Source organism: Pristiophorus japonicus, chromosome 21 (assembly GCF_044704955.1).
Source record: "Pristiophorus japonicus isolate sPriJap1 chromosome 21, sPriJap1.hap1, whole genome shotgun sequence".
In the NCBI taxonomy this organism is placed as follows: Eukaryota; Metazoa; Chordata; class Chondrichthyes; family Pristiophoridae; genus Pristiophorus; species Pristiophorus japonicus.
Window position 1 is genome coordinate 70,354,862 of NC_091997.1, and position 26,485 is coordinate 70,381,346.

General features: G+C 49.8%; 1 protein-coding gene across 17 annotated transcripts in view; it reads left to right on the plus strand.

Moving 5' to 3' along the window:
- LOC139234097 (sorbitol dehydrogenase-like) overlaps positions 1-26,485 on the plus strand; it is a 230,749-nt gene that overhangs the window by 98,107 nt on the left and 106,157 nt on the right. For all 17 annotated transcript variants that reach the window (XR_011588271.1, XR_011588273.1, XR_011588270.1 and 14 more), the window contains 3 exons: positions 17,474-17,507; positions 23,770-23,934; positions 24,734-24,893. Coding sequence is in view for 10 of the 17 variants with exons in the window: in XM_070865027.1 (XP_070721128.1) it covers positions 17,474-17,507; positions 23,770-23,934; positions 24,734-24,893 (359 nt within the window). In the remaining 7 variants the exon portion in view is untranslated. The remainder of the gene's footprint in view (positions 1-17,473; positions 17,508-23,769; positions 23,935-24,733; positions 24,894-26,485) is intronic.

The following is a 26,485-nucleotide window of genomic DNA, read 5'->3' on the forward strand; positions in this document are numbered from 1 at the left end:
AGCATCCACAGCTCTCTGGGGTAGAGAATTCCAAAGATTTACCACCCTCTGAGTGAAGAAATTCCTCCTCATCTCAGTCTTAAATGGCCGACCCCTTATCCTGAGACTGTGACCCCTGGTTCTAGACTCCCCAACCAGGGAAAACAACCTCTCAGCATCTACCCCGTCAATTCCCCCCTCAGAATCTTACACGTTTCAATGAGAATCGTGCCGATGTGTGAAGGATGTGTGGTGTGGGCGAAAGTGAGGGTTGCAATAATGGTGAGAGCGGGTGGTGCAGAGTGTAGATGGGTGCCCAGTACTGTCCTAAAATGGTAACCCATCATCATCATAGGCAGTCCCTCGAAGCGAGGATGACTTGCTTCCACGCCAAAAAAGGATGAGTTCACAGGTATTTCAATGAAGGACCTGAAACTCCCGATCCCGAACTGCATCCTGAAGGGTGGAAGATGCCTGTGCGTGGATTTTTTTAACGTGTGGTGGCCGTTGCACACCAGCCACCACACGGGCTTGACAGAGCTAGGTCTTGTTCCAGTGGCAAGGATTAACCAAATGGTAACAGAGGTCCCTTGTACATCGTAGTACCCCGATTTGCCTATGGAAAGGGCCATGGGGAAGATGGGGACAACATTGACAGGAACGGGGCATTGCCCCACCCCATTTCCCCAAAGCAGGGGGGCCTCAACACCTCCTCCAGGGACTCATAAGGACATAAGAATTAGGAGCAGGAGTAGGCCAATCGGCCCTTCGAGCCTGCTCCGCCATTCAATGAGATCATGGCTGATCTTCTACCACAACCCCACTTTCCTGCACTATCCCCATATCCCTTGATTCCCTTAATATCCAAAAATCTATCGATCTCTTTCTTGAATATGCTCAACGACTGCCTCCATAGCCCTCTGGGGCAGAGAATTCCAAAGATTCACCATCCTCTGAGTGAAGAAGTTTCTCCTCATCTCAGTCCTAAATGGCCGACTCCTTATTCTGAGACTGTGACCCCTGGTTCTAGACTCCCCCAGTCAGGGGAAACATCCTCCCTGCATCTACCCTTTAACAGGAGCCTATTTTAGCAGTAAAGGTATTTATAAAGCTCAGCGAGCACGATTAGGGTTATGGTGATAGATTGTTTCTCCGCGCAATGTAACTCATCGCCTTTGTAAATCTCTGATGTGGCAATATGAGGTCATCTCAAAGCTGCTCCAAGCAGCGAGCTCGAGGTAAAGGGCTTTGAGTTCATTATTCCACTCAGCTAGTAATGTTTGCTTCTGGTAAACTATTGGGTTTGTTTGCAGTGTCACTCCCCGCAGGGCTGCTTTCAATCACATATAATTTGCTCAGATGTTTTGGCAGTGCGTGGTGTTAAAAGTTGAAGGAAGTTCACATTTGAGTCACATAAGGAGCTATTAGGGCAGGTGACCAAGAGCTTGGTAGGTTTTAAGACTGGAGACCAGCTCTGCCACTGGACCAAGACCGAGCTCTGTCAAACCCGTGTGGCGGCTGGTGTGCAACGGCCACCACACATTAAAAAGATCCACGCACAGACATCTTCCACCCTTCAAGATGTAGTTCGGGATCCGGAATATTAGGTCCTTCATTGAAACACCTGTGAACTCGTCCCTTTTTGGCGTGGAAGCAAGTCATCCTCGTTTCGAGGGACTGCCTATGATGATGATGAGGTTTTAAGAAGCATCGTAAAGGAGGAAAGAGAGGTAGAGTGCCGGAGAGGTTTAGGGAGGGAGTTCCAGAGCTTGGGGCCCAGGCAGCTGAAGGCACGGCCACCGATGGTTGAGCGATTATAATCAGGGATGCTTAAGAGGGCAGAATTAGAGGAGCACAGAGCAGTGATGCAGGGTGTAATGTCCTAACCCTGCAGTACAGACTTACACGAGGCACATGCTGAAGTCAAGGTCACTCTGGACCTGCACCTTTATTTAACAGCTTTCGAATGCCACACTTGCCTGAGACCTGTCCTTATATACCTGTGTGGAACAGGTATGCAGTGTCTCCTGCAAGTGCACCCCTGGTAGTAAAGTATGCTTGTGGTTACAGGTCATATCTAGTTACAGTCATGTATAGCATGGTAAGATACAGTTAGATACAGTAGTGTGAGATACATGACATCACCCTCCCCCAAGGTCTTATTGTCTTTATAGATTCAGTCTCACAGGTGGTCTTTGCTCTCGTATGGAGCGTCTTAGTTGTGGTTCAGTTGTTTGCCTTGGTGCCTGTTTTTCTTTCGGTGTGATTGCTGGTATCTCGCCTGGGCTGTCTGTTTCGTTCAGTATGATTGTTGGTATCTCGCCTGGGCTGTCTGTTGAGACTGCCCTTTCCTCAGGTTGTTCCCTCTGTCTGTCCACCAGGTGTGGTGTGAGTTCCACATTGTAGTCTGCCTCTGGTTCTGCAGTGTTGTTGGTGAATCTACTTTTTACTTGGTCTACATGCCTACGACAGGTTTGGCCATTGTCCATTTGTACAATCAGTAGCCTGTTTCCTTCCTTGCCTGTTACTGTCCCTGCAAGCCATTTGGGACCCCTGCCATAGTTTAGCACAAACACTCTGTCCCCTATCTCATTCCACCTCCCCCTTGAATTTCGGTCATGCACTCAGTTAGCTTCCAGTGCTTTGTCTCACCAATTTCATGCATGTCTGGGAGGATTAACGAGAGCCTAGTCTTTAAGGTCCATTTCATCAATAGTTGCACGGGGGGAACCCCAGTCAATGAATGCGGACGAGATCTGTATTCCAGCAGCAGTCGCGACAGGCGGCTCTGCAGCGTGGGACCTTGGATTTTTAGCATGCCTTGTTTAACGATTTGCACTGCTCGCTCCGCCTGGCAATTGAAGGCCGGCTTGAACGGTGCCGTCTTAACGCGATTTATGCTGTGGTCAACTATAAAATCTTGAAATTCTGCGCTGGTGAAGCACGGACCATTATCACTGACCAATATGTCAGGAATTCCGTGCATTGCAAACATGGTTCTAAGGCTCTCCACAGTGGTGGAGGTGGTGCTCGAGTTTAAAATGGTGCACTCGATCCACTTTGAAAATAGCATTGACGACTACGAGGAACATTTTGCCCATGAATGGGCCCGCAAAGTCTACATGCACCCGCGACCGCGGTTTGGTGGGCCAGGGCCACGGGCTTAGGGGGCCCTCCCTGGGGGCATTACTGAGTTGGGCACAAATGGTGCACTGCCAGATGCAGAGCTCCAAGTCCGCGACAATGCCAGGCCACCAGACATGAGATCTGGCTATGGCCTTCATAAGGACGATCCCCGGGTGTTGGCGGTGGAGCTCCCGGACAAACGCCTCTCTGCCTCGCAAGGGCATAACTACTCAGCTGCCCCACATCAGGCAGTCTGCCTGTAGTGATAGTTCATACATGCGCCTATGGAAAGGTTTGATCTCCTTGGGGCAGGCATCGCGAGCCTCTGCCTAGTCACCAGTTAAAACACATCTTTTGACTAAGGATAACGTGGGGTCGCTGGTCGTCCAGGCTCTGATTTGGCGAGCCGTCATGGGCGAACCTGTGGATTCAAAGGCATTGATTGCCATGACCATCTCACAGTCCTGTTCGTCGAACCCTTCCGTGGTCGCCAGGGATAGCCTGCTAAGTGCGACGGCACAATTGTCTGTGCCTGGTCTGTGCCTTATTGTGTAGTCGTAAGACGCCAGCATGAGTGCCCACCGCTGAATGCGCGCTGAGGCGTTGCCGTTTATTGCCTTGCACTCGGATAGCAGGGACTTGAGGGGTTTGTGGTCGGTTTCTAATGCGAACTTGGCCCCGAAAAGGTATTGCCGCATCTTTTTGACACCGTACACGCACGCGAGCGCCTCCTTCTCAACCATACCGTACCCGTGCTCCGCCCACGAAAGTGACCTGGAAGCATAAGCAATGGGTTGTAATTTACCTGCATCATTGACATGCTGTAAAAAGCACCCGACCCCATACGCTGACGCATCACATGTAAGAACTAGCTTTTTACCTGGGTCAAAAAAGTCAAAACACTGTTGGAACATAGAAGATTGCGTGCCTTATTGAAGGCGCGTTCTTAGGCGTCCCCCCAAAACCAATCGCACCCCTTTCTGAGTAGCACATGGAGAGGCTCCAGCAGCGTGCTCAAGTTCTGCATAAAGTTCCCAAAGTAATTGAGTAGCCCGAGAAAGGTGCGCAGTTCCGAGACATTCCGGGGCCTGGGTGCCAGGCGAATTGCTTCGGTTTTGGATTCTGTTGGGCGGATTCCATCAGCGGCAATCCTTCTGCCCAAAAATTCAACCTCGGGTGTGAGAAACAGACACTTGGATTTCTTAACTCTTAGGCCTACCCGATCCAATCGACTTAGTACTTCCTCCAAATTGTGGAGATGGGAGTCAGTGTCCCTGCCCGTGATGAGTATGTCATCTTGAAACACAACTGTCCCCGGGATGGACTTGAGCAGACTCTCCATGTTGCGCTGGAATATAGCAGCTGCCGACCTAATGCCGAATGGGCATCAATTGTACATAAAAAGGCCTTGATTTGTGTTGATGGTGCTGAGTAGCTTAGACTCTTCGGTCAGTCCTTGCGTCATATACGCAAATGTGAGATCTAGTTTCGAGAAAAGTTTTTCTCCAGCCAATGTGGCAAATAGATCCGCCGCTCTGGGCAATGGGTATTGGCCCTGTAGGGAGACTCTGTTTATGATAGACTTGTAATCCCCACAGATTCGTACGGATCCATCAGGCTTCATGACGGGGACGATGGGACATGCCCAGTCACTAAATTCCACGGGTGAGATAATGCCTTCCCGCAGAAGCCGATCTAGTTCGTGTTCAATCTTTTCCCTCATCACATAAGGCACAGCTCTAGCCTTGTGATGGACTGATCTGGCATCCTGTGTGATGTAGATTTTAACTTTAGCCCCTTTGAAGGTGCCCACACCTGGCTGAAAGAGATGTTCAAAATGACTTAGAACTGTTGAGCAGGAGGTCCGTTCCTCTGACGACATGGCGTGAACATCATCCCATTTCCAATTTAGTTTTGCCAACCAGCTTCTCCTCAACAATGATGGGAGATCTCCGGCGACAATCCATAGGGGAAGTCGGTTCACCGTCCCTTTGTGTGTGACTGAGAGCATGGCGCTGCCAAGGACTGAGACGATTTCTTTGGTATAGGTCCTTAGTTTGGTGTCGATCCTTGTGAGTTTTGGTCTGTTGCTTTTGTGCGGCCACAGCTGTTCAAATTGTTGGACGCTCATGAGAGATTGACTAGTTCCCGTGTCCAGTTCCATGTTGACGGGTGTCCCGTTGAGTAGGACCCTCATCATTATTGGAGGCGTCTTGTTGTAAGAACAGTGGACATTGATCGTGTTGACCCGCTGTACGTCGGTGTCCCGGGCGCTGTCCCCACCGTCTTCTGGTCCGCTTTCCGACCCTTCCGATTCGTATACCAGCCGAGCTGCTGTTTTTCTGCACATGCGAGCCAGATGCCCTGTATAGTTGCAGTTTCTGAAAACAGCATGCTGAAATCGACACCCCCTTGTTGAGTGCCTTCCCCCACATCTCCAGCACAGACCGCTTCCATTGTTTCCGAAGGATGAGCTGCGTCTGGCTGATCTCTCTTGAGCTTCTCTCAGTCTCATAATACTCGCATTGTGGGTTGATGAGGTGTGAACAGCCGTTCATGTGGCGCTTGATGGCTTCTGGCGCCACTGCCTGCTGTTGAGGGCCTGCTCTCCTGCCTTTGTCTGTATGTGGGGGTAGCTGATTGTTTCATGCTGTGAACCCCGTGTTCCGATGTTTCGTTAGTTGTCGTACCCGCAGTATAGATCAACCTTGTTTCTTCTTCTCCTGCTGTGCAACCAGTGCTGCTGCCTCTAGCGTCAAGTTCTTGGTCTCTATAAGCTTTCGGAATATGCCTGCGTGGCCTATTCCTTCAATAAAAAAGACTCTCAGTACTTCTCTCCTTAGTTCATCTGGGAACTCACATAAACTAGCCAGCCTCCAAAGTTCCGCCACAAAGTCAGGTATGCTTTGGCCCACACAGCATCTGTAGTTGTAGAACCTGTGTCTGGCCATGTGTAGGCTGCTCGTTGGCTTCAGGTGGTCTCTCACCAGTGTGCTCAACTCCTTAAACGACTTGCTTGCTGGTTTCTCGGGTGCCAGCAGGTCCTTCATTAAAGCGTATGTTTTCGAGCCACAGCTGGTCAAGAGATGGGCTCTTCTCTTGTCTGCCTTGTCGTCGCCCAACCAGTCTTTGGTTACAAAACTTTGCTGGAGCCTTTCTATACAGTCCTCCCAATTGTCTCCAGCATTGTATTTCTCATCTGAGCCGTTGGTAGCCATTCTGTGGATTCTGTGATCCCGTAACTCGTCGCCACTGTAAAGTCCTGACCCTGCAGTACAGACTTACTCGAGGCACATGCTGAAGTCAAGGTCATTCTGGACCTGCACCTTTATTTCACAGCTCTCGAGTGCCACACTTGCCTGAGACCTGCCTTTATATACCTGTGTGGAACAGGTATGCAGTGTCTCCTGCAAGTGCACCCCTGGTGGTAAAGTATGCTTGTGGTTACAAGTCATATCTAGTTACAGTCATGTATAGCATGGTAAGATACAGTTATATACAGTAATGTGAGATACATGACACAGGGCGTGTGTGTTCTCCACAAATGTGACATGGAATGGCCGCCGGATCAAAAGTGGCGTGGCGTAGAATTTTTGCCGTGGTTCCCCAATTGCCAGTCAGGACAACAACAACTCGCATGTATATAGCGCCTTTAACTTTGTAAAATATCTCCAAGGTGTTTCAACTGTGGCTCAGTGGTCAGCACTCTCGCCTCTGAGTCAGAAGGTTGTGGGTTCAAATCCCACTCCAGGGACTTGAGCACATAAATCCAGGCTGACACTCTCCCAGTGCAGTGCTGAAGGAGCAGTGCTGTCGGAGGTGCTGTCTTTTCAGGAATTATGTAAACCCATCCACATGCAGCTAAAAACAAAATGGAGGTAAAAAAGAGGCTTCTGGCCTCATTATAATATGTAAATTGACATCCTGCACCCCTACCACCCTCCTCCCCCGCCCCCCAGTCCCATCACTGTTAAAACTGGAAGTGAGCAGGTTCAGGTCGGGAATTCCATTTTTAACAATTTAACTACCCCGACTCACCCAGTTTTTATGGTTAAAATCCCCCCCCCGCCCAGGAGTGGAGGAGGCCATGGAGTGGTTTGAAAACAAGGATGAGAATTTTTAAGTTGCGGCATTGCCCGTATCGGGTAATATAGGTCAGCGAGCCCAGGGGGTGATGGGTGACTGGCGTAAGAGCTGGGAGCCCCGGCACTGATTGATTTTTGCCGACCTCAAACACGTCATGGCAGGCGGCACCGGGTCAAAGGTCGGGCCCGGTACAGAGGGACCAATGAGCGGTCGAGCCACTGTCAGCCGCTCTCATATAGCAGTGTCAGCTGTGGCTCAGTGGGCAGCACATTCGCCTCTGAGTCGGAAGGTTGTGGGTTCAAGTCCCACTCCAGAGACTTGAGCACAAAAATCTCGGCTGATGCTCCCAGCGCAGTGCTGAGGGAACATCATCATCATAGGCAGTCCCTTGGAATCGAGGAAGACTTGCTTCCATTCCTGAAGTGAGTTCTTTGGTGGCTGAACAGTCCAATACGAGAGCCACAGACTCTGTCACAGGTGAGACAGATAGTTGTTGAGGAAAGGGATGGGTGGGACTGGTTTCCCGCATGCTCTTTCCGCTGCCTGCGCTTGATTTCTGCATGCTCTTGGCGTTGAGACTCGAGGCGCTCAGTGCCCTCTCGGATGCACTTCCTCCACTTAGGGTGGGCTTGGGCCAGGGACTCCCAGAGGTCAGTGGGGATGTTGCACTTTATCAGGGAGGCTTTGAGGGTGTCCTTGTAGCGTTTTCGCTGCCGACCTTTGGCTCGTTTGCCGTGAAGGAGCTCCAAGTAGAGCACTTGCTTTGGGAGTCTCATGTCTGACATGTGGCCTGCCCAGCGGAGCTGATCGAGTGTGGTCAGTGCTTCAATGCTGGGGATGTTGGCCTGAATGAGGACGCTGATGTTGGTGCGCCTGTCCTCCCATTGGATTTGTAGGATCTTGCGGAGACATCACTGGTGATATTTCTCCAGCAACTTGAGGTGTCTACTGTACATGGTCCATGTCTCTGAGCCATACAAGACAGCAGATATTACTACAGCCCTGTAGACCCTGAGCTTGGTGGCAGCTTTGAGAGCCTGGTCTTCAAACACTCTTTTCCGAAGGCTGCACTGGCGCACTGGAGGCGGTGTTGGATCTCGTCGTCAATGCCTGCTCTTGTTGATAAGAGGCTCTCGAGATTTTGGGAAGTGGTCCACAATGTCCAGGGCCACGACGTGGATATTGATGACTGGGGTGCAGTACTGTCGGTGAGGACAGGCTGGTGGAGGACCTTTGTCTTATGTTTAGCGTAAGGCCCATGCTTTCGTACGCCTCGGTAAATACGTCGACTATATCCTGGAGTGCAGCCTCTGCATGTACTCAGGCACAGGCGTCGTCTGCGTACTGTAGCTCAACGACAGAGGTTGGGCTGGTCTTTGTTGTGTATCTGTAAAGCATGCACCACCAGGGAGTGCATCCCCTGAAGTCCCAAGGGATCCCAGCATTCCTTGGGAGCACTGTATATAAGCCGGCCCCTAAGGTCTGTTCCTCATTCTGGAGTGTCTTAATAAAGACTGAGGTCACTGTTATTTTAACCTCCCTGTGTGCAGTCTCATTTGTGTTAGGAACACAATAACTGGCGACGAGTATACGAATCTAATGCAAAGATGCAGCAAAATGTGGGCATCCTGGAGATGTTTTCGGAGAGTGAGGACTGGGAAGCCTATGTCGAACGGCTAGACCAGTACTTTGTAGCCAACGAGCTGGACGGAGAAGGAAGCGCTGCAAAAAAGAGAGCGGTCCTCCTCACAGTCTGCGGGGCACCGACCTACAGCCTCATGAAGAATCTTCTGGCTCCGGGAAAAACCCACAGATAAGTCGTAGGAGGAGCTGTGTACACTGGTTCGGGAGCATCTTAACCCGAGTGAGAGTGTGCTGATGGCGAGGTATCGGTTCTACACGTGCCAGCGATCTGAAGGTCAGGAAGTGGCGAGCTACGTCGCCGAGCTACGGTGACTTGCAGGACAAAGTGAGTCTGATGGCTACCTGGAGCAAATACTCAGAGACTTTTTTGTACTGGGCATTGGCCACAAAACCATCCGACGAAAACTTATGACTGTAGAGACACCAACCCTCAGTAAGGCCATTGCGATAGCTCAGATGTTTATGTCCACCAGTGATAACACCAAACGAATCTCTCAGCACACAAGTGCTAGCAATGTTCATAAATTAACTGGAATTGTGTTTGCGAGCAGAAATGCACAGGACAGAAACCACGAGTCTGCAACTGCCAGCAGGCCTCAGGTGACCCAGATGATCAGAGTCCCCAACAAAGGATGAATGCAAGGCAATTCACACCTTGTTGGCATTGTGGAGGCTTCCATTCAGCCTATTCAGAGCTGCAAGCTCTGCAAAACCTGCTAACCACCACGTGGCAGAGGAAGATCGGTCCATGGTGGATCAAAGCAATTTCGAACCTCAGAGAGAGGAGGCAGATACTGAAGTACACGGGGTGCACACATTTTCAATGAAATGTCCACCTATAATGCTCAATGTAAAATTTAATGGCTTACCCGTAGCCATGGAACTGGACACTGGCGCTAGCCAATCCATCATGAGTAAAAAGATGTTTGAGAGACTGTGGTGCAACAAGACACTCAGACCAGCCCTGAGCCCCATCCACACAAAACTGAGAACATACACCAAAGAGCTCATCACTGTCCTGGGCAGCGCCATGGCCAAGGTCACCTACGAGGGCACGGTGCACGAACTGCCACTCTGGATTGTCCCGGGCGATGGCCCCACACTGCTTGGAAAGAGCTGGCTGGGCAAAATCCGCTGGAACTGGGATGATATCCGAGTGCTATCACATGTCGATGAGGCCTCATTTATCCAGGTTCTTAACAAATTTCCTTCCCTTTTTGAGCCAGGCATTGGAAACTTTTCCGGGGCGAAGGTGCGGATCCACTTTGTCCCAGAGGCATGACCCATTCACCACAAGGCACGAGCGGAACCTCACATGATGAGGGAGAGAGTGGAAATCTAGCTGGACAGGCTGCAACGCGAGGGCACCATCTCTCCAGTGGAATTCAGCGAGTGGTCCAGCCCGATTATTCCAGCACTCAAAAGTGATGGCACGATCAGGATTTGCGGCGATTATAAAGTAACTATTAATCGTTTCTCACTACAGGACCAATACCCGCTACCTAAGGCAGATGACCTATTTGCGACGCTGGCAGGAGGCAAGACGCTCACCAAGCTTGACCTGACTTCAGCCTACATGATGCAGGAGCTGGAGGAGTCTTCGAAGGGCCTCACCTGCATCAACACGCACAAGGGACTGTTCATGTACAAATGTTTGAAATTCGGTCTGCTGCAGGGATCTTCCAGAGAAACATGGAGAGCCTACTCAAGTCGGTACCATGCATGGTGGTTTTTCAGGACGACATATTGGTCACAGGTCGGGACACCGTTGAGCAACTACAAAACCTGGAGGAGGTCCTCCAGCGACTGGATCGCATAGGGCTGCGGCTGAAGAGGTCGAAATGCGTCTTCATGGCAACAGAAGTGGAGTTTTTGGGGAGAAAGATCGCGGCGGACGGCATTCAGCCCACAGACGCCAAGACAGAGGCTATCAGGAACGCGCCCAGGCCACAGAACGTCACGAAGCTGCGGTCATTCCTGGGACTCCCCAATTATTTTGGTAACTTCCTACCGGGGTTAAGCACCTTCTTAGAGCCCCTACATGTATTATTGCGTAAAGTTGAGAACTGGGCATGGGGGAAAAAAAACAAGTAAATGCTTTTGAGAAAGCCAAAAACATTTTATGCTCTAACAAGCTGCTTGTGTTGTATAACCCGTGTAAAAGACTTGTGCTAGCATGTGACGCGTCGTCGTACGGCGTCGGGTGTGTATTACAACAAGCTAACGTTGCGGGGAAGTTGCAACCTGTCGCCTATGCCTCCAGGAGCTTGTCTAAGGCCGAGAGGCCCTACAGCATGATTGAGAAAGAGGTATTAGCGTGTGTGTTCGGGGTAAAGAAAATGCATCAGTACCTGTTTGGCCTCAAATTTGAGCTGGAAACCGATCACAAGCCTCTCATATCCCTGTTCGCTGAAAACAAGGGAATAAATACTAATGCCTCAGCCCGCATACAAAGGTGGGCACTCGCGCTATCAGCGTATAACTATACCATCCGCCACAGGCCAGGCACCGAGAACTGTGCGGATGCTCTCAGTCGGCTACCATTGCCCACTATGGAGGTGGAAATGGCACAGCCTGCAAACTTGTTGATGGTGGCGCAGCCCGCAGCCTTGTTGATGGTCATGGAAGAATTTGAAAATGATAAATTACCTGTCACGGCCTGCCAGATTAGGACTTGGACCAGCCAAGATCCTCTGCTGTCCCTAGTAAAAAACTGTACTGCATGGGAGCTGGGCCAGCATCCCCGTTGAAATGCAAGAGCTAATCAAGCCGTTCCAGTGGCGAAAGGACGAGCTGTCCATTCAGGCAGACTGCCTGTTGTGGGGTAACCGCGTAGTGCTACCCAAAAAGGGCAGGGAGACGTTCATCTCGGATCTCCACAGCACACACCCGGGTATAGTAATGATGAAAGCGATAGCCAGATCCCACGTGTGGTGGCCCGGTATCGACTCTGACTTAGAGTCCTGTGTACAGCAATGCAGCATGTGTGCTCAGTTGAGCAACGCGCCCAGAGAGGCACCACTAAGTTTGTGGTCCTGGCCCTCCAGACCATGGTCGAGGATCCATGACGACTATGCGGGCCCGTTCCTCGGTAAAATGTTCCTGGTGGTGGTGGATGCTTTTTCAAAATGGATTGAATGTGAAGTAATGTCGGGAAGCACCGCCACCGCCACCATTGAAAGCCTGAGGGCCATATTTGCCACCCACGGCCTGCCTGACATACTGGTCAGTGACAACGGGCCATGTTTCACCAGTGCCGAATTTAAAGAATTCATGACCCGCAATGGGATCAAACATGTCACCTCGGCCCCGTTTAAACCAGCCTCCAATGGGCAGGCAGAGCAGGCAGTACAAACCATCAAACAGAGCCTTAAACGAGTCACAGAAGGCTCACTCCAAACCTGCCTGTCCCGAGTACTGCTCAGCTACTGCACGAGACCTCACTCGCTCACAGGGGTGCCCCCGGCTGAGCTACTCATGAAAAGGACACTTAAAACCAGACTCTTGCTGGTTCACCCCAACCTGCATGATCAAGTAGAGAGCAGGCGACAGCAACAAAATATAAACGATGCTCGCGCCACTGTGTCACGGGAAATTGATCTGAATGACCCTGTGTATGTGCTAAACTATGGACATGGTCCCAAGTGGATCGCGGGCACGGTGATAGCTAAAGAAGGGAATAGGGTGTTTGTAGTCAAACTAGAGAATGGACAAATTTGCAGAAAGCACCTGGACCAAGCGAGGCTGCAGTTCACAGACTGCCCTGAACAACCACCTTTTTCGAGCCCACAACACACACCCAAAGGATCAACGACACCACCCCGGACCAGGAAATCGAACCCATCACGCCCAACAGCCCAGCAAGGCCAGGCTCACCCAGCAGCCCTGCAGGGCCAACAACACGCCAGCTCAGCGAGGGCACAGCCAACACACCAGAACAGACATTTGTACCGAGGCGGTCCACCAGGGAAAGAAAGGCTACCGACCGCCTCACCTTTTAAATAGTTTTCACTTTGACTTTGGGGGGGAGTGATGTTGTGTATCTGTAAAGCATACATTCCCATGTTCCGCCACCAGGGAGTGCATTGCCTGAAGTCCCAAGGGATCCCAGCATCCCTTGGGAGCACTGTATATAAGCCGGCCCCTAAGGCCTGTTCCTCACTCTGGAGTGTCTTAATAAAGACTGAGGTCACTGTTACTTTAACCTCCCTGTGTGCAGTCTCAGCTGTGTTAGGAACACAATAGTCTTGAATCTGGCCTGGAGGCGGCGCAGGTTGAACAGGAGCCCACTGGTTCTGTAGTTTAGTTCCACTCCAGCGGGGAGCTTGTTGACTGTGAGGTGGAGCATGGCGGCAAGAAAGATTGAGACGAGGGTTGGGGCGATGACGCAGCCCTGTTTGACCCCGGTCCGGACGTGGATTGGGTCTGTGATGGATCGGTTGGTAAGGATCACGGCCTGCATGTCGTCATGGAGCAGTTGGAGGATGGTGCCGGACCTTTGGGGGCATCTGAAACGGAGGAGGACGCTCCATAGACCCTCGCGGTTGACAGTCGAAGAAGGCCATGTCCGCTGTGCCCCGTAGGGGATGAAATCTGAACTGTGACTCCGGGAGGAGCTCCTCGGTCACGGGAAGAAGACGGTTGAGGAAGATTCTAGCGACGACTTTCCCAGTGGCTGATAGCAGGGAGATTCCTCTGTAGTTGCCGCAGTCAGATATGTCCTGCCAGTCTGGACTTGGAGGAGATGCCAGGGATTGCAGAGAGAATTTGATATCGGAACAATTTATTTGGAAACTTCAAATCCAAAAAGGAGGAAGATTGCAAAATATCTCAAAGGTTGCAAAACAACAGGTGCACCTTGCTTGACGGTGATCTAATCCACAAAAAAAAAGCTGCACACTCACGTTAGCCTAAACCTCGAAACCAGCCCAGATTACTTCAGCAAAACGGCTTCATGGCTTCCCAGTTTACATAACGCCAGTGTTTACTGAAAGGTAAAACACCATGGAAACCACACCTGATGCAATCAGCCCTCGCCCTCCTGCAGGAGCACGTTCTGCTCCCTGCAGTGGTATGCCATCGCACATTACTCCCAGGTTACAGCACTGAGCTAGCAACCCGAATGTTGTGAGTCCTATCAAAACAAACAGGCATCCAGTGACTCTGCAAGGTGCTGGATGGCCGTTAAAACCCGACCCGATTTTGAAAGCCCGGCCTCGGTTAAATTTGGCAGGCAGGCTGCAGGGCCCCAAACAGGCCTCATGATCGGGCTGGAGTGGCCGGCAACAAGGTAAGTTGCAGGGTGGGGAAGTGAGATGCGGGTCGCCTCCTCCTCCTCCGGAGCCCACAGAAAATAATTCAGCATTTGCCAGTGTCAGCCATGGCTCAGTGGGCAGCACGCTCGCCTCTGAGTCAGACATGGTTGTGGCTTCAAGTCCCACTCCAGGAGCATGAGCACAAAAATCTAAGCTAACACTCCCAGTGCAGTGCTGAGGGAGTGCTACAATGTTGGAGGTGTCATCTTTTGGATGAGACATTAAACCCACGCCCCGTCTGCCCTCTCAGGTGGATGGAAAAGCGCTTTACAGCCAATGAAGGCGAGCAGGGGAGTTCTCCCCGGTGACCTGGGACCAATATTTATCTCTCAATCAACATCACTAAAAAACAGATTATCTGGTCATTATCACATTGCTGTTTGTGGGAGCTTGCTGTGCGCAAATTGGCTGCCGCGTTTCCCACATTACAACAGTGGCTGCACTCCAAAAGTAGTTCATTGGCTGTAAAGCGCTTTGAGATGTCCGGTGGTCGTGAAAGGCGCTATATAAATGAAAGTCTTACTTTCTTTCTTTACCTTCTCCTCCATCGCCTGTAGAACTAGTCGGAACCAGCGCTGCACAGACTCCGACCAGAAATGGCAATTGGGGTCCTATTTATGTCAGAGGACCCCGATTTCCACATTAGAGGGGGCCTCTCCCACCAGCTAACCCAGCACAGGCCGGCAATGTTGGACAAGGCAATGAGGGACGAGCAGGCAGGCCGAAACTCCTAGCGGCCGTATAAGCTGCCTGCTGTCCGAAGCTGAGGCTCGCGGGACAGATCAGGGAGAATGATTACTCCCTACCTCCGTCTGCCATGAATAGTTAGGTAAGCGCTCCCAAACAAGGACGTCAGAGAGAAAGAAATAAGATGGGAGCTTCAGGCTCTTTTAGGCAGACGTTTGGTACCTGTGCTCTCTGCCAAACGTAGCTGGTCTCGCTCAATAATGCGAGCTCGACGTTTTTAAATGTTTCTGTGACGCACATGACACATTGGGATCGCCACATGTCAGGCACCAGCCATCATCATCATCATAGGCAGTCCCTCGGAATCGAGGAAGACTTGCTTCCACTCTTAACATGAGTTCTTAGTTGGCTGAACAGTCCAATACTAGAGCCACAGTCTCTGTCACAGGTGGGACAGATAGTTGTTGAGGAAAGGGAGGGTGGGACTGGTTTGCCACACGCTCTTTCAGCTGTCTGCGCTTGGTTTCTGCACGCTCTCGACGATGAGATTCGAGGTGCTCAGCGCCCTCCCGGATGCACTTCCTCCACTTAGGGCGATCTTTAGCCAGGGACTCCCAGGTGTCAGTGGGGATGTTGCACTTTTTCAGGGAGGCTTTGAATGTTTCCTTGTAACGTTTCCTCTGCCCACCGTTGGCTCGTTTGCCGTGAAGGAGTTCCGAGTAGAGCGCTTGCTTTGGGAGTCTCGTGTCTGGCATGCGGACAATGTGGCCCGCCCAGCGGAGCTGATCAAGTGTGGTCAGTGCTTCAACGCTGGGGATGTTGGCCTGGTCGAGGACACTAACCCCCTGGTCTGTCCTCGCAGGGGATTTGTAGGATCTTGCGGAGACATCGTTGGTGGTATTTCTCCAGCGACTTGAGGTGTCTACTGTACATGGTCCATGTCTCTGAGCCATACAGGAGGGCGGTTATTACTACAGTCTTGTAGACCATGAGCTTGGCACCAGCAGCACACGAAGGGCTGCTGCTTACCCTTGACGTACTGCCATGTTTTCAACATATTAGAAATAATTTAAAAAAAAATTTGTTCCTGGGATGTGGGCATCGTCGGCAAAGCCGGCATTTATTGCCCATGGGAAAGTGGTGGTGAGCCACCTGCTTGAGCCTCAGGAGCCTTTGTGGTGGTTTGTGACAACTGCGTGACAGAAAGAAAGACTGGCGTTTCACAACCTCAGGACTTCCCAACGCATATTTACAGCCATCAGTGTCGTCACTGTTGTAATGTCGGCAACTCGGCAGCAAATTTGCGCACAGCAAGTTCCCACAAGCAGCAATGTGATCATTCATTTCAGTGGTGCACAGAATCATGCCTGTGCCGGCTCTTTGAAATCAGTCTCGTTCTCCTGCTCTATCCCCCTGCAACTTTTTTCCACTAAAGTATTTAGTGATAAATATTGTTTATTCCCTGCTCATCGTCGAAATAATGCCACAGGATCTTTTACATCCATCTGAGAGGGGCAGACAAGACCCTGGTTTGACGTCTTATCCGAAAGACGGCACCTCTGACAGTGCAGCGCTTCCTCAGCACTGCACTGGGAGCGTCAGCCTAGATTTATGTGCTCAAGATCCTGGAGTGGGACTTGAACCCACAACCTTCTAACTCAGAGGCAAGTGTGCTACCCACTGAGCCACAGCTGACACTGCAATAAATATAGAATAAGAAAAGAATATATTTCTGCGCAAAGTCTATCCACTTTTATTCAGAAACCTTTCAAGGTGTCATAGGGCATGTTTTCCCTGCTCAGTTGACCTCTTAAGACAACCACTGCAAGTTGGGTCTCTATCTTTACGAGCCCAATTCTATAACTGATATCCCTGCGGTGTTTGTCAGCTGACCTCTTTGTAATTACAGTAGTAGTAGAATCCCAATGTTGTCATTTCTGTCACAACTATTGCAATGTATGCACTGTGAGGATGTTCACCGGTTTGTAAGGCTGTTGAGTTGTGAGTGGCTTAGCCAGTCACGTGATGTTCACAAGACTCAATAAAACCCCAGCCAGTTGGGTTCAGGGGGTCCACAATGAGGCAGGTGGTTGTGAGCTTGGTGGATGAACTAGTAATGTGTAGTATGATTGTTAAACCTTTGCTAATAAACCATCATCATCATCATCATAGGTAGTCCCTCGAAATCGAGGAAGACTTGCTTCCACTCTAAAAGTGAGTTCTCAGGTGACTGTACAGTCCGATATGGGAATTACAGTCTCTGTCACAGGTGGGACAGACAGTCGTTGAAGGAAACGGTGGGTGGGGAGTCTGGTTTGCCGCACGCTCCTTCCGCTGCCTGCTCTCGGCGATGAGACTCGAGGTGCTCAGCGCCCTCCCGGATGCTCTTCCTCCACTTAGGACGGTCTTTGGCCAGGGACTCCCAGGTGTCGGTGGGGATGTTGCACTTTATCAGGGAGGCTTTGAGGGTGTTCTTGTAAGGTTTCCTCTGCCCACATGGGGCTCGCTTTAACCAGCTAGCTCTTAATAGCAACGTGTTGCTATGAATTCTTAAGCAAAGAACCCATGAAGCAAATACATTACAACTATGAAGGATCAGACCTTTTTCACGTACATTTCCCATCCTCTCTTCACAGGAAAAGCGTCCAATCCCAGAACCAGGCCCCAATGGTAAGTCTTTTTATTTTTTCTGACCTGAGTTTCTGCTAAGTGCTTCTTGTGTTACTTAACATTGCGTTCTAAATTTCAAAGATTACACCATCTGTTATTGCATTAATCTTTCGAACATAGGAATTAGGAGCAGGAGTTGGCCATTCGACCCCTCGAGGCTGTTCCGCCATTCAATGGCTGATCTTCAACCTCAACTTTAAGAAGCAAAATAATTTGGGATTTAAAGGATCAAACATTTTACTGTATTCATAATGTGAACAACTATCATAAATATATATTGATTTCTGTAATTCATAATAGGTTATTGCATAGAATTGTACAGCACAGAAGGAGGCCATTCGGCCCATCAAGCCTGTGCCGACTCTTTGAAAGAGCGATGCAGTTAGTCCCTTCTCTTTCCCCCATAGCCCTCCAAATGTTCCTTTTCAAGTATTTGTCCAATTCCCTTTTGAAAGTTACGATTGAATCCTCATAACCCGCTGCATAAGATTCAAGGTGATTGGCAGAAGAACGAAAAGGCGACATGAGGACCAACTTTTTTACGCGAGTGTTTAGGATCTGGAATACGCTACCTGAGAGGGTGGTGGAGGCAGATTCAATCGTGGCTTTTAACAGGGAATTGGATAAGTACCTGCAGGAAAAAAATTTGCAGGGCTACAGGGAAAGAGCGGGGGGAGTGGGACTGGCTGAGGTGCTCTTGCAGAGAGCCGGCACGGGCTCGACGGGCTGAACGGCCTCCTTCTGTGCTGTAGCCATTCTATGATTCTATAATAACATTTTCTCTTCATCTCCCCTCGGGCTCTTTTGCCCATTCCCTTAAATCTGTGTCCTCTGGCAACTGGTCCTCCTGCCATTGGAATCAGTTAGTCACTATGTACTCCATCAAAACCCCTCGTATTTAAAAGTAAAATAGGGTTGTGGTTAGTTGAAATGGAATAGCCTTGTTAACAATGGAAACTGATGATGAATAGTAGGGCTTGTAATTCTCTGTGCTAATACTGGAAGACTGGAATGCAGAGTTATGACACTCCTGTTACTGTAATACGTGCTTGGGTAATATTTTCCGAAACTAGGGCACTGTACTGGTGAAGTGTTCACTCAAACACTCCGAATGTGGAAGCTTCAGTTTATAAAACGCACACGGGTATTAAATCCTTCCTCAAGCGATCTATTTAAAACCAGGTGCATGCAAATTATTGCACGATGAAAGCAACTCAATGCCTCAGTAGACCCCTCATGACATACCAGTTGTCCTCAGTGTGTTCAGGGTTAGGGTGAGGAGCTTTATGGCCGACTCCTGCTCCTATTTTTTATGTTTAACATTCGCGGCACATCCCATTCAGGCAGGGGGAAAAAAGCCATAATTTTGGGTGCATGGCATAGTGTTACTGGACCAGTAATCCAGAGGCTGGGACTAATGATCCAGAGACCCAAGTTAAAATCCCACCACGGCAGCTGAGGAATTTAAATTCAGTTAATTAAATAAATCTTGAATAAAAATAAGAATAAATGGAATAACCTTGTTAATAGTATCAGTAACTACCGGATTATCGTAAAAACCCATCTGGTTCACTAACGTCCTTTAGGGAAGGAAATCTGCCGCCCTTACCCGGTCTGGCCGATATGTGACTCCAGACCCACAGCAATTTAGTTGACACTGAACTGCCCTACTCAAACCGAAAGGACAAAGTCAGCACTGTGGGAGCACCTTCACCACACGGACTGCTGCGGTTCAAGAAGACGGCTCACCACCACCTTCTCGAGCGCAATTAGGGATGGGCAATAAATGTCAGCCTTGCCAGCGACGCCCATATCCCGTGAATGAATAAATATATGTTTTTTTAAAAACAAGGATATATTATTACAAATTATGAACACACGAACAATGACGGACAGGAAAAGACCCTCTGGTCCATTCAGGCTGTCCCACATAATTGTGATGCTTTAGGCTGGATGTTTACTGGGGCGGGTTATGTAGGCGGGGTTGTGGATGGGAATCCCGGAAGTGTGGCTTTCCCCGCATACTGTGTAGTTTTAACATCTAAGGCGTGTATCTTTTGGCCCTGACAGATTCCCCCGCCTGGAAGTGAGCCTGATTGAACGGCTTGGCTTTCAGTTGGGCGGTGAGCACTCTGGAGGAGGATGCAGGACCAGGTAGCTCCGATCCCTGATCCCTGGTGGTGGGAGTGGGATGGGGGGTGGGTTCAATCCCGGGCCGGGGGTGGGGTGGCATCTGATGGTGGGATAGCCACATGGGCAGACCACATTGTCCGCATGCCAGACACGAGACTCCAAAAGCAAGCACTCTACTTGGAACTCCTTCATGGCAAGCTAGCCAAAGATGGGCAGAGGAAATGTTACAAGGACACCCTCAAAGCCTCCCTGATAAAGTGCAACATCCCCACTGACAGGTGGGAGTCCCTGGCCAAAGTCCGCCCTAAGTGGAGGAAGTGCATCCGAGAGGGCGCTGAGCACCTCGAGGCTCATCGCCAAAAGCATGCAGAAATCAAGTGCAGGCAGCGGAAGGAGCGTGTGGCAAGTCTGTCCCACCCTCCCTTACCCTCAATGATTGTCTGTCCCACCTGTGACATAGAAACATAGAAAATAGGTGCAGGAGTAGGCCATTCGGCCCTTCGAGCCTGCACCACCATTCAATATGATCATGGCTGATCATTCACCTCAGTACCCCATTCCTGCTTTCTCTCCATTCCCCTTGATCCCTTTAGCTGTAAGGACCACATCTAACTCCCTTTGAATATATCGAACGAACTGGCCTCAACAACTTTCTGTGGTAGAGAATTCCACAGGCTCACAACACAGACTGTGGTTTTCGTGTTGGACTGTTCAGCCACCTAAGGACTCATTTTAAGAGTGGAAGCAAGTCTTCCTCGATTCCGAGGGACTGATTGTGATTACTATTTATTTGGGGGGGCCGGGATAAAGCCCACAAGGAGTACTGTGAAAGCACCTACCTTTTCCCTGAGGCTGCCCACGCCTCGCTGGAGCTGCCGGGTTTCCCGAGACCTGGGAAACCTCGTCAGCCACGTTAAAACCTGCCCGAGCCTCCCATTAACGTATTTAACATGCCAACCCACCTCAGTAAAACCCGGAAGTCAGCGGGTTGGAGCCGGCTTCCTGACGCGGTTGGAATGTCTGCCCATTTAACCCCGCACCCAATCCCAACCCATCACCCCTGTTAAAATCCCCCGCCCCCCCACCTTGTGTATAACAATATATAGACTCCCCGCTCCAGCCAAAACCATGTGAGGCCACTCATTTGCTGACTAACCCCTGCAGGATAATCCCATTGTTGCAGGGACAGCCCTGGCAGAGTTGGATTGGCAGCTCGTAGCACCGGCAACATTGTCTAATCTCTCCCACATTTCTTCTACATTCATTGCTGAGCTGAGTGGTCCCTCTCTCTCTCCCTCTCTCTCTCTGTGAAAGTTTAGTCAATCCAACAAAGGTTTCCCACGGTTGGGACTCTGTGTTCAAAGAAATGTTTAAGGGACATGGGGGGGGGGGGGGGGGCTGAATTTCGGTGGCGCCCCGTTTGGGGGCGGTAACCGAGGCATGGCGGGACATCCTGCGTCGGGCGGGGAAATCCCGCCCACGGCTGCGAAAGTGGGGTCGCCGCGCCCTCCCCCGAGAGGAAGTGGAGCGCGATGTCGCGCGATCCACTTCCTCTCGGGGGCGGGACCAGGGCGCTACGCCCGAGGAATTTCCAGCGCCCAGCGGGAGCACAGGGCCCTCCCCTTCCGTTAAAGGGGAGAAGGGGCCTCCGCTTCACCACCAGGGAGCGGGGGGTCCCGTGGCAGCAGCATGGTGGCACGGACCCTACGAATTTGTCAGCGCAAGTCCGCGGCCGGTAAGTCAGCCATTGAAAAAAGGTTGCGCGCCACACACCTCCCCTTTAATTTTCACCCCACGAGGGGAGTGTGCCCCGCTTCGCGACCCGCCGCTTTGCACCTCCGCTAACTCCTGCGAAACTTCGTGGGAGGCGGTAACCGCCCCACGCCCCGGGCGGGAGGGGACCGCTAACGGGAGCCGCAAACAATGCAAATTTCACCCTCAGATTCTTCTACAGTGAACAAGCTACGAGGTAAATCCTCTGATTGATTTTGAGTAGGAGCACATTCGGAAAAGCAAGAGGTCTTTTCCGGTCAATCGTCATAGTATGTTCATATAAAGACAAACATTCAAGATTGCTGCTTATATCTCTTTTAAGACGCTCCTTAAAACCTGCCTCTTTGACCAAGCTTTTGGTCACCTGACCCTAATATATCCTTGTTTAAAAAATGTTTTTTTTTAATTCATTCCTGGAATGTGGGCGTCGCTGGCAAAACCAGCATTTATTGCCCATCCCTAATTTCCCCTGAGAAGGGCTCGGCGTTACATTTTGGCTGATAACGCTCCTGTGAAGCGCCTTGGGACATTTTCATGGAATCATAGAAGCTTGCAGCACAGACTGAGGCCGTGCACTCTGTCGTGCCTGATCCGGCTCTGTGAAAGAGCAGTCGTTCTTAGTCCCACACCCTAACTCTGACCCTAACCCTGCTTTGTGTCCGTAACCCTGCAAGTTACTCAAGTGCCTGTCCAACTCCCTTCCAAAATTATTTACAGAATCAGCTTCCACCAGCTTTTCCAGAAAGTCCCGATTTACTACGTTAAAGGCGCTATTTCAATGCAAGATTTTGTTGTTGGAATAAACTCTGTGGAAAAGTCATTAAAATGGGTAGTCTAAATGGCTTCAGCAGCCAAGTAAATGTTTCGAGAGGGAAGTGATTGAGGGAAACGGTGGAATATGAGAAGTAACCAGAGTGACAGACTCGTTAGGCCCATTGGTTCTTATTATATATTTATGTTGTATTCCAGACACTTTCTCATCAGCTGGTAAAATAATCTGTGATGACAGGCGTAGCACCAGATAAATCAAACATTATATCGTCTCTGAGTCAGAAGGTTGTGGGTTCAAGTCCCACTCCAAGAACTTAAACACATAAATCTAGGCTGCCACTCCCAGTGCAGTGCTGAGGGAGCGCTGCACTGTCGGAGGTGCCATCTTTCGGGTGAAACATTAAACCGAGGCCCCGTCTGCCCTATCCGTAAAAGATCCCATGGCACTATTTCGAAGAAGAGCAGGGGAGTTATCCCCAGTGTCCTGGGCAATATTTATCCCTCAATCAACATAACAAAAACAGAGTATGTGGTCATTATCCAGAGAGTGGTGAACCTGTGGAATTCTCTACCACAGAAAGTTGTTGAGGCCAATTCACTAAATATATTCAAAAAGGAGTTAGATGAAGTCCTTACTACTAGGGGAATCAAGGGGTATGGTGAGAAAGCAGGAATGGGGTACTGAAGTTGCATGTTCAGCCATGAACTCATTGAATGGCGGTGCAGGCTAGAAGGGCTGAATGGCCTACTCCTGCACCTATTTTCTATGTTTCTATGCTGTTTGTGGGAGCTTGCTGTGCGAAAATTGGCATTTCCCACATTACAACAGTGACTACACTCCAAAAGTACTTCATTGGCTGTAAAGCGCTTTGAGACGTCCGGTGGTCATGAAAGGCGCTATATAAATGCAAGTCTTTTTATAGGATGCTAAAATTCCTCGAAACATTAAGGTATCACACTAGGTCAAAAAAAATGTTTGTTCCTAAAAGTATGTTCCAACACACTCCTAGCCGGCCTCCCACATTCGACCCTCCGTAAACTTGAGGTCATTCAAAACTCGGCTGCCCCGTGTCCTAACTCGCACCAAGTCCCGCTCACCCATCACCCCCTGTGCTCGCTGACCTACATTGGCTCCCGGTTAAGCAATGCCTTGATTTCAAAATTCTCATCCTTGTTTTCGAATCCCTCTATGGCCCTCGTCCCTCCCTATCTCTGTAACCTCCTCCAGCCCTACAACCCCCACCCAACATGTCTGCACTCCTCTAATTCTGACCTCTTGAGCATCCCTGATTATAATCACTCCACCATCGGTGGCCGTGCCTTCTATTGCCTAGTCTCTAAGCTCTGGAATTACCTGCTTAAACCTCTCCGCCTCTCTCTCCTCATTTAAGACGCTCCCTTAAACCTACCTCTTTGACTAAGCTTCTGGTCACCTGCCTTAATTTTTCCTTATGTGGCTTGGTGTCAAATTTTTGTCTTATAACATTCCTGTAAAGCGCCTTGGGATGTTCCACTACGTTAAAAGCGCAATATAAATACAAGTGGTTGGCCAGTCCCGAATTCTCGTTCTCGGTTGTGCTTATAGAGGTCCTGCTACAGATGAATGCTGTCGGGATCTGTGGCTCAGATGTCCATTACTGGCAACATGGAAAATTAGGAGACTTTCTCATGAAAAAACCAATGATTCTGGGTCATGAAGGCTCGGGGACTGTGGTGAAAGTTGGATCAGGAGTGCAGCATCTCAAAACAGGTCAGTACATCTAAAGCTGTGAGAGAAATACCAAGGGGGGAGAAATTCGGTTGGACAGCACCCCTTGCGAGGGACATAAAGAGTTTGCAACCGCGAGCACCGGCATTAGTGCCGCTCGGCAAATTCAGTGTGCCAGTACCGACGGCGCTGTGCAACGCCCCCGGTATCGACACGGATATAACCTTTGGTTTGCGCTGCACCCGTAGCGCCCCCTAGTGACCCCGCCAGAAGAAGCGTCCCGGGGCGCTAAGGGAAGGAATGACTGCGTGAGGTAAGTGTCAGTGATTTTTTTTTTTTTAAATAAGCTTCCCTTAGCCCTCCACTCCACTGTCAAGGTGCAACAACTGCATTTTGTGGCTCCCATCACGAACCAATTTCCGGCACTAAATTTAGCGACCGCCCGACATTAATGCCTTAACAACCCTCCAACCGAATTTCTAGAGTTGCAAGTGAAAATGACCATGCTCCACGCTCATACCTATCATTTTTCTCATTATGTATGGGGTGGGGTGATGGTGGGGAAATGGATTTGCTGACCATTAACTTGCAACTAACTTACTGTGAGTTTTGATGGAGTAAATGCTGAGCCCCAGGTGGGCAGAGGAAACGCTTCAAGATTACCCTCAAAGCCAAATTGGCCGTCACGTTTCCCACATTACAACAATGACCACAGTCCAAAAGTACTTCATTGGCTGTAAAGCGCTTTGAGACGTCTGGTGATTGTGAAAGGCGCTATATAAATGCAAGTCTTTCTTTCTTTCATTAAAGAACTGTACACTGACTGTTTACTTGCTTACAGGAGACAGAGTTGCCATTGAGCCTGCTTACCCTCTACAAAATGATGACTTCTGTAAATCTGGACGTTACAACCTGTCTCCAAAGATGTTCTGCTGTGCTACTCCACCTTACGATGGCCACCTGTCCCGATACTACGCCCACAATGCCAACTACTGCTTCAAGTGAGTCCTGTGGAGCTCCAGTTTTAATGATGCCAGCGCACTGTCATCTGTTGGAAAGTTTCTTTATCTGGACGCTCCTGAAATGGAGCACAACCTGACTTTGCTAATAGTACGGCAACTAACTCTTAATTCTCTCTAAAGACTTGAATAGAGGCTCCGTATCTGAGGTGTGTAAGATTTGGATCACAGGTCACACACAGATTACTCAAAAGGGTCTTAGGAGTCATAAGGCACTTTATTCGGGAACGGTAGTTCAAATGTAGTCAAACACAACACACAATCAGGATTGACATAGTAGACATACGACCGTGTCAAGTAGCTGGTACTAGTCCCGATCGGACAGGTGGCTGGTGGCACGAACAGCTCTTCTCTGCACCGTCCGCCCTAAAAAGCTCTTTAGAAATCTATTTTATTCTTTCAGGGTGGGCCTGGGGTAAAATAATGAGCAGGATCATTTAACCTTTTGGGCTCTTTCCAAACCAAGGTGCCCAATGGCTTATCGACTTCTTCGTCTCAACTCTTAGGTGAAACCCTCCTCTTCACATGTTTTTCCTGTTTATACTTTCGGAAGGCCCATCCATCTGATTTCTTATTATCTCTTCCGTGCTTTTCGTTCCAAGGTTGGAGTCAGACATTGCATTCTTGGCCTTCAGGTGTTTGTAGATCAGCCATGTTGTTAGATCAGCCACGATCTTATTGAATGACACAGCAGGCTCGAGGGGCCAAATGGCCTACACCTGCTCCTATTTCTTATGTTCTTATGTAGCTGCTTGTTATCAGTTATTCATAATCACCCTGTTCAAGTAGCTTTAGCTTTGTACCATGGAATTAATCATTAAATGCCAATCATCATTTTCACAAATGTGGATTATTGGGTTTACAGGAATGAAAATATAATGTCTGTGCAATAAAGGTAATCAAAAACATAAGCAAATTCTAAGCATCATTCCAGTTATTCTAACACCAGTCTGCAGAGACTTTTTCGTCTCAAGTTGTTTCTTCCAGTTTACGATTTCTTCCAATCCATGACTTCTTACAGGTGGTAGACCATTTCCCATACCTCGGGAGCCTCTTGTCAACAAAAGCAGACATGCGGAGATTCAACACCAGTGCAGCCTTCGGCCGCCTGAGGAAAAGAGTGTTCGAAGACCAGGCCCTCAAATCTACCACCAAGCTCATGGTCTACAGGCTGTTGTAATACCCACCCTCCTGTATGGCTCAGAGGCATGGACGATGTACAGAAGACGCCTCAAGTCGCTGGAGATATATCACCAACGATATCTCCGCAAGATCCTGCAAATCCCCTGGGAGGCCAGGCGCACCAACATCAGCGTCCTCGTCCAGGCCAACATCCCCAGCATCGAAGCACTGACCACACACGATCAGCTTTGCTGGGCAGGCCACATAGTTCGCATGCCAGACACAAGACTCCCAAAGCAAGTGCTCTATGTGGAACAGCTTCACAGCAAAAGAGCAAAAAGTGGGCAGCGGAAACGCGATAAAGATACCCTTAAAGACTCCCTGATAAAGTGCGACATCCCCACTGACACCTGGGAATCCCTGGCCAGGGACCGCCCTAAGTGGAGAAAGTG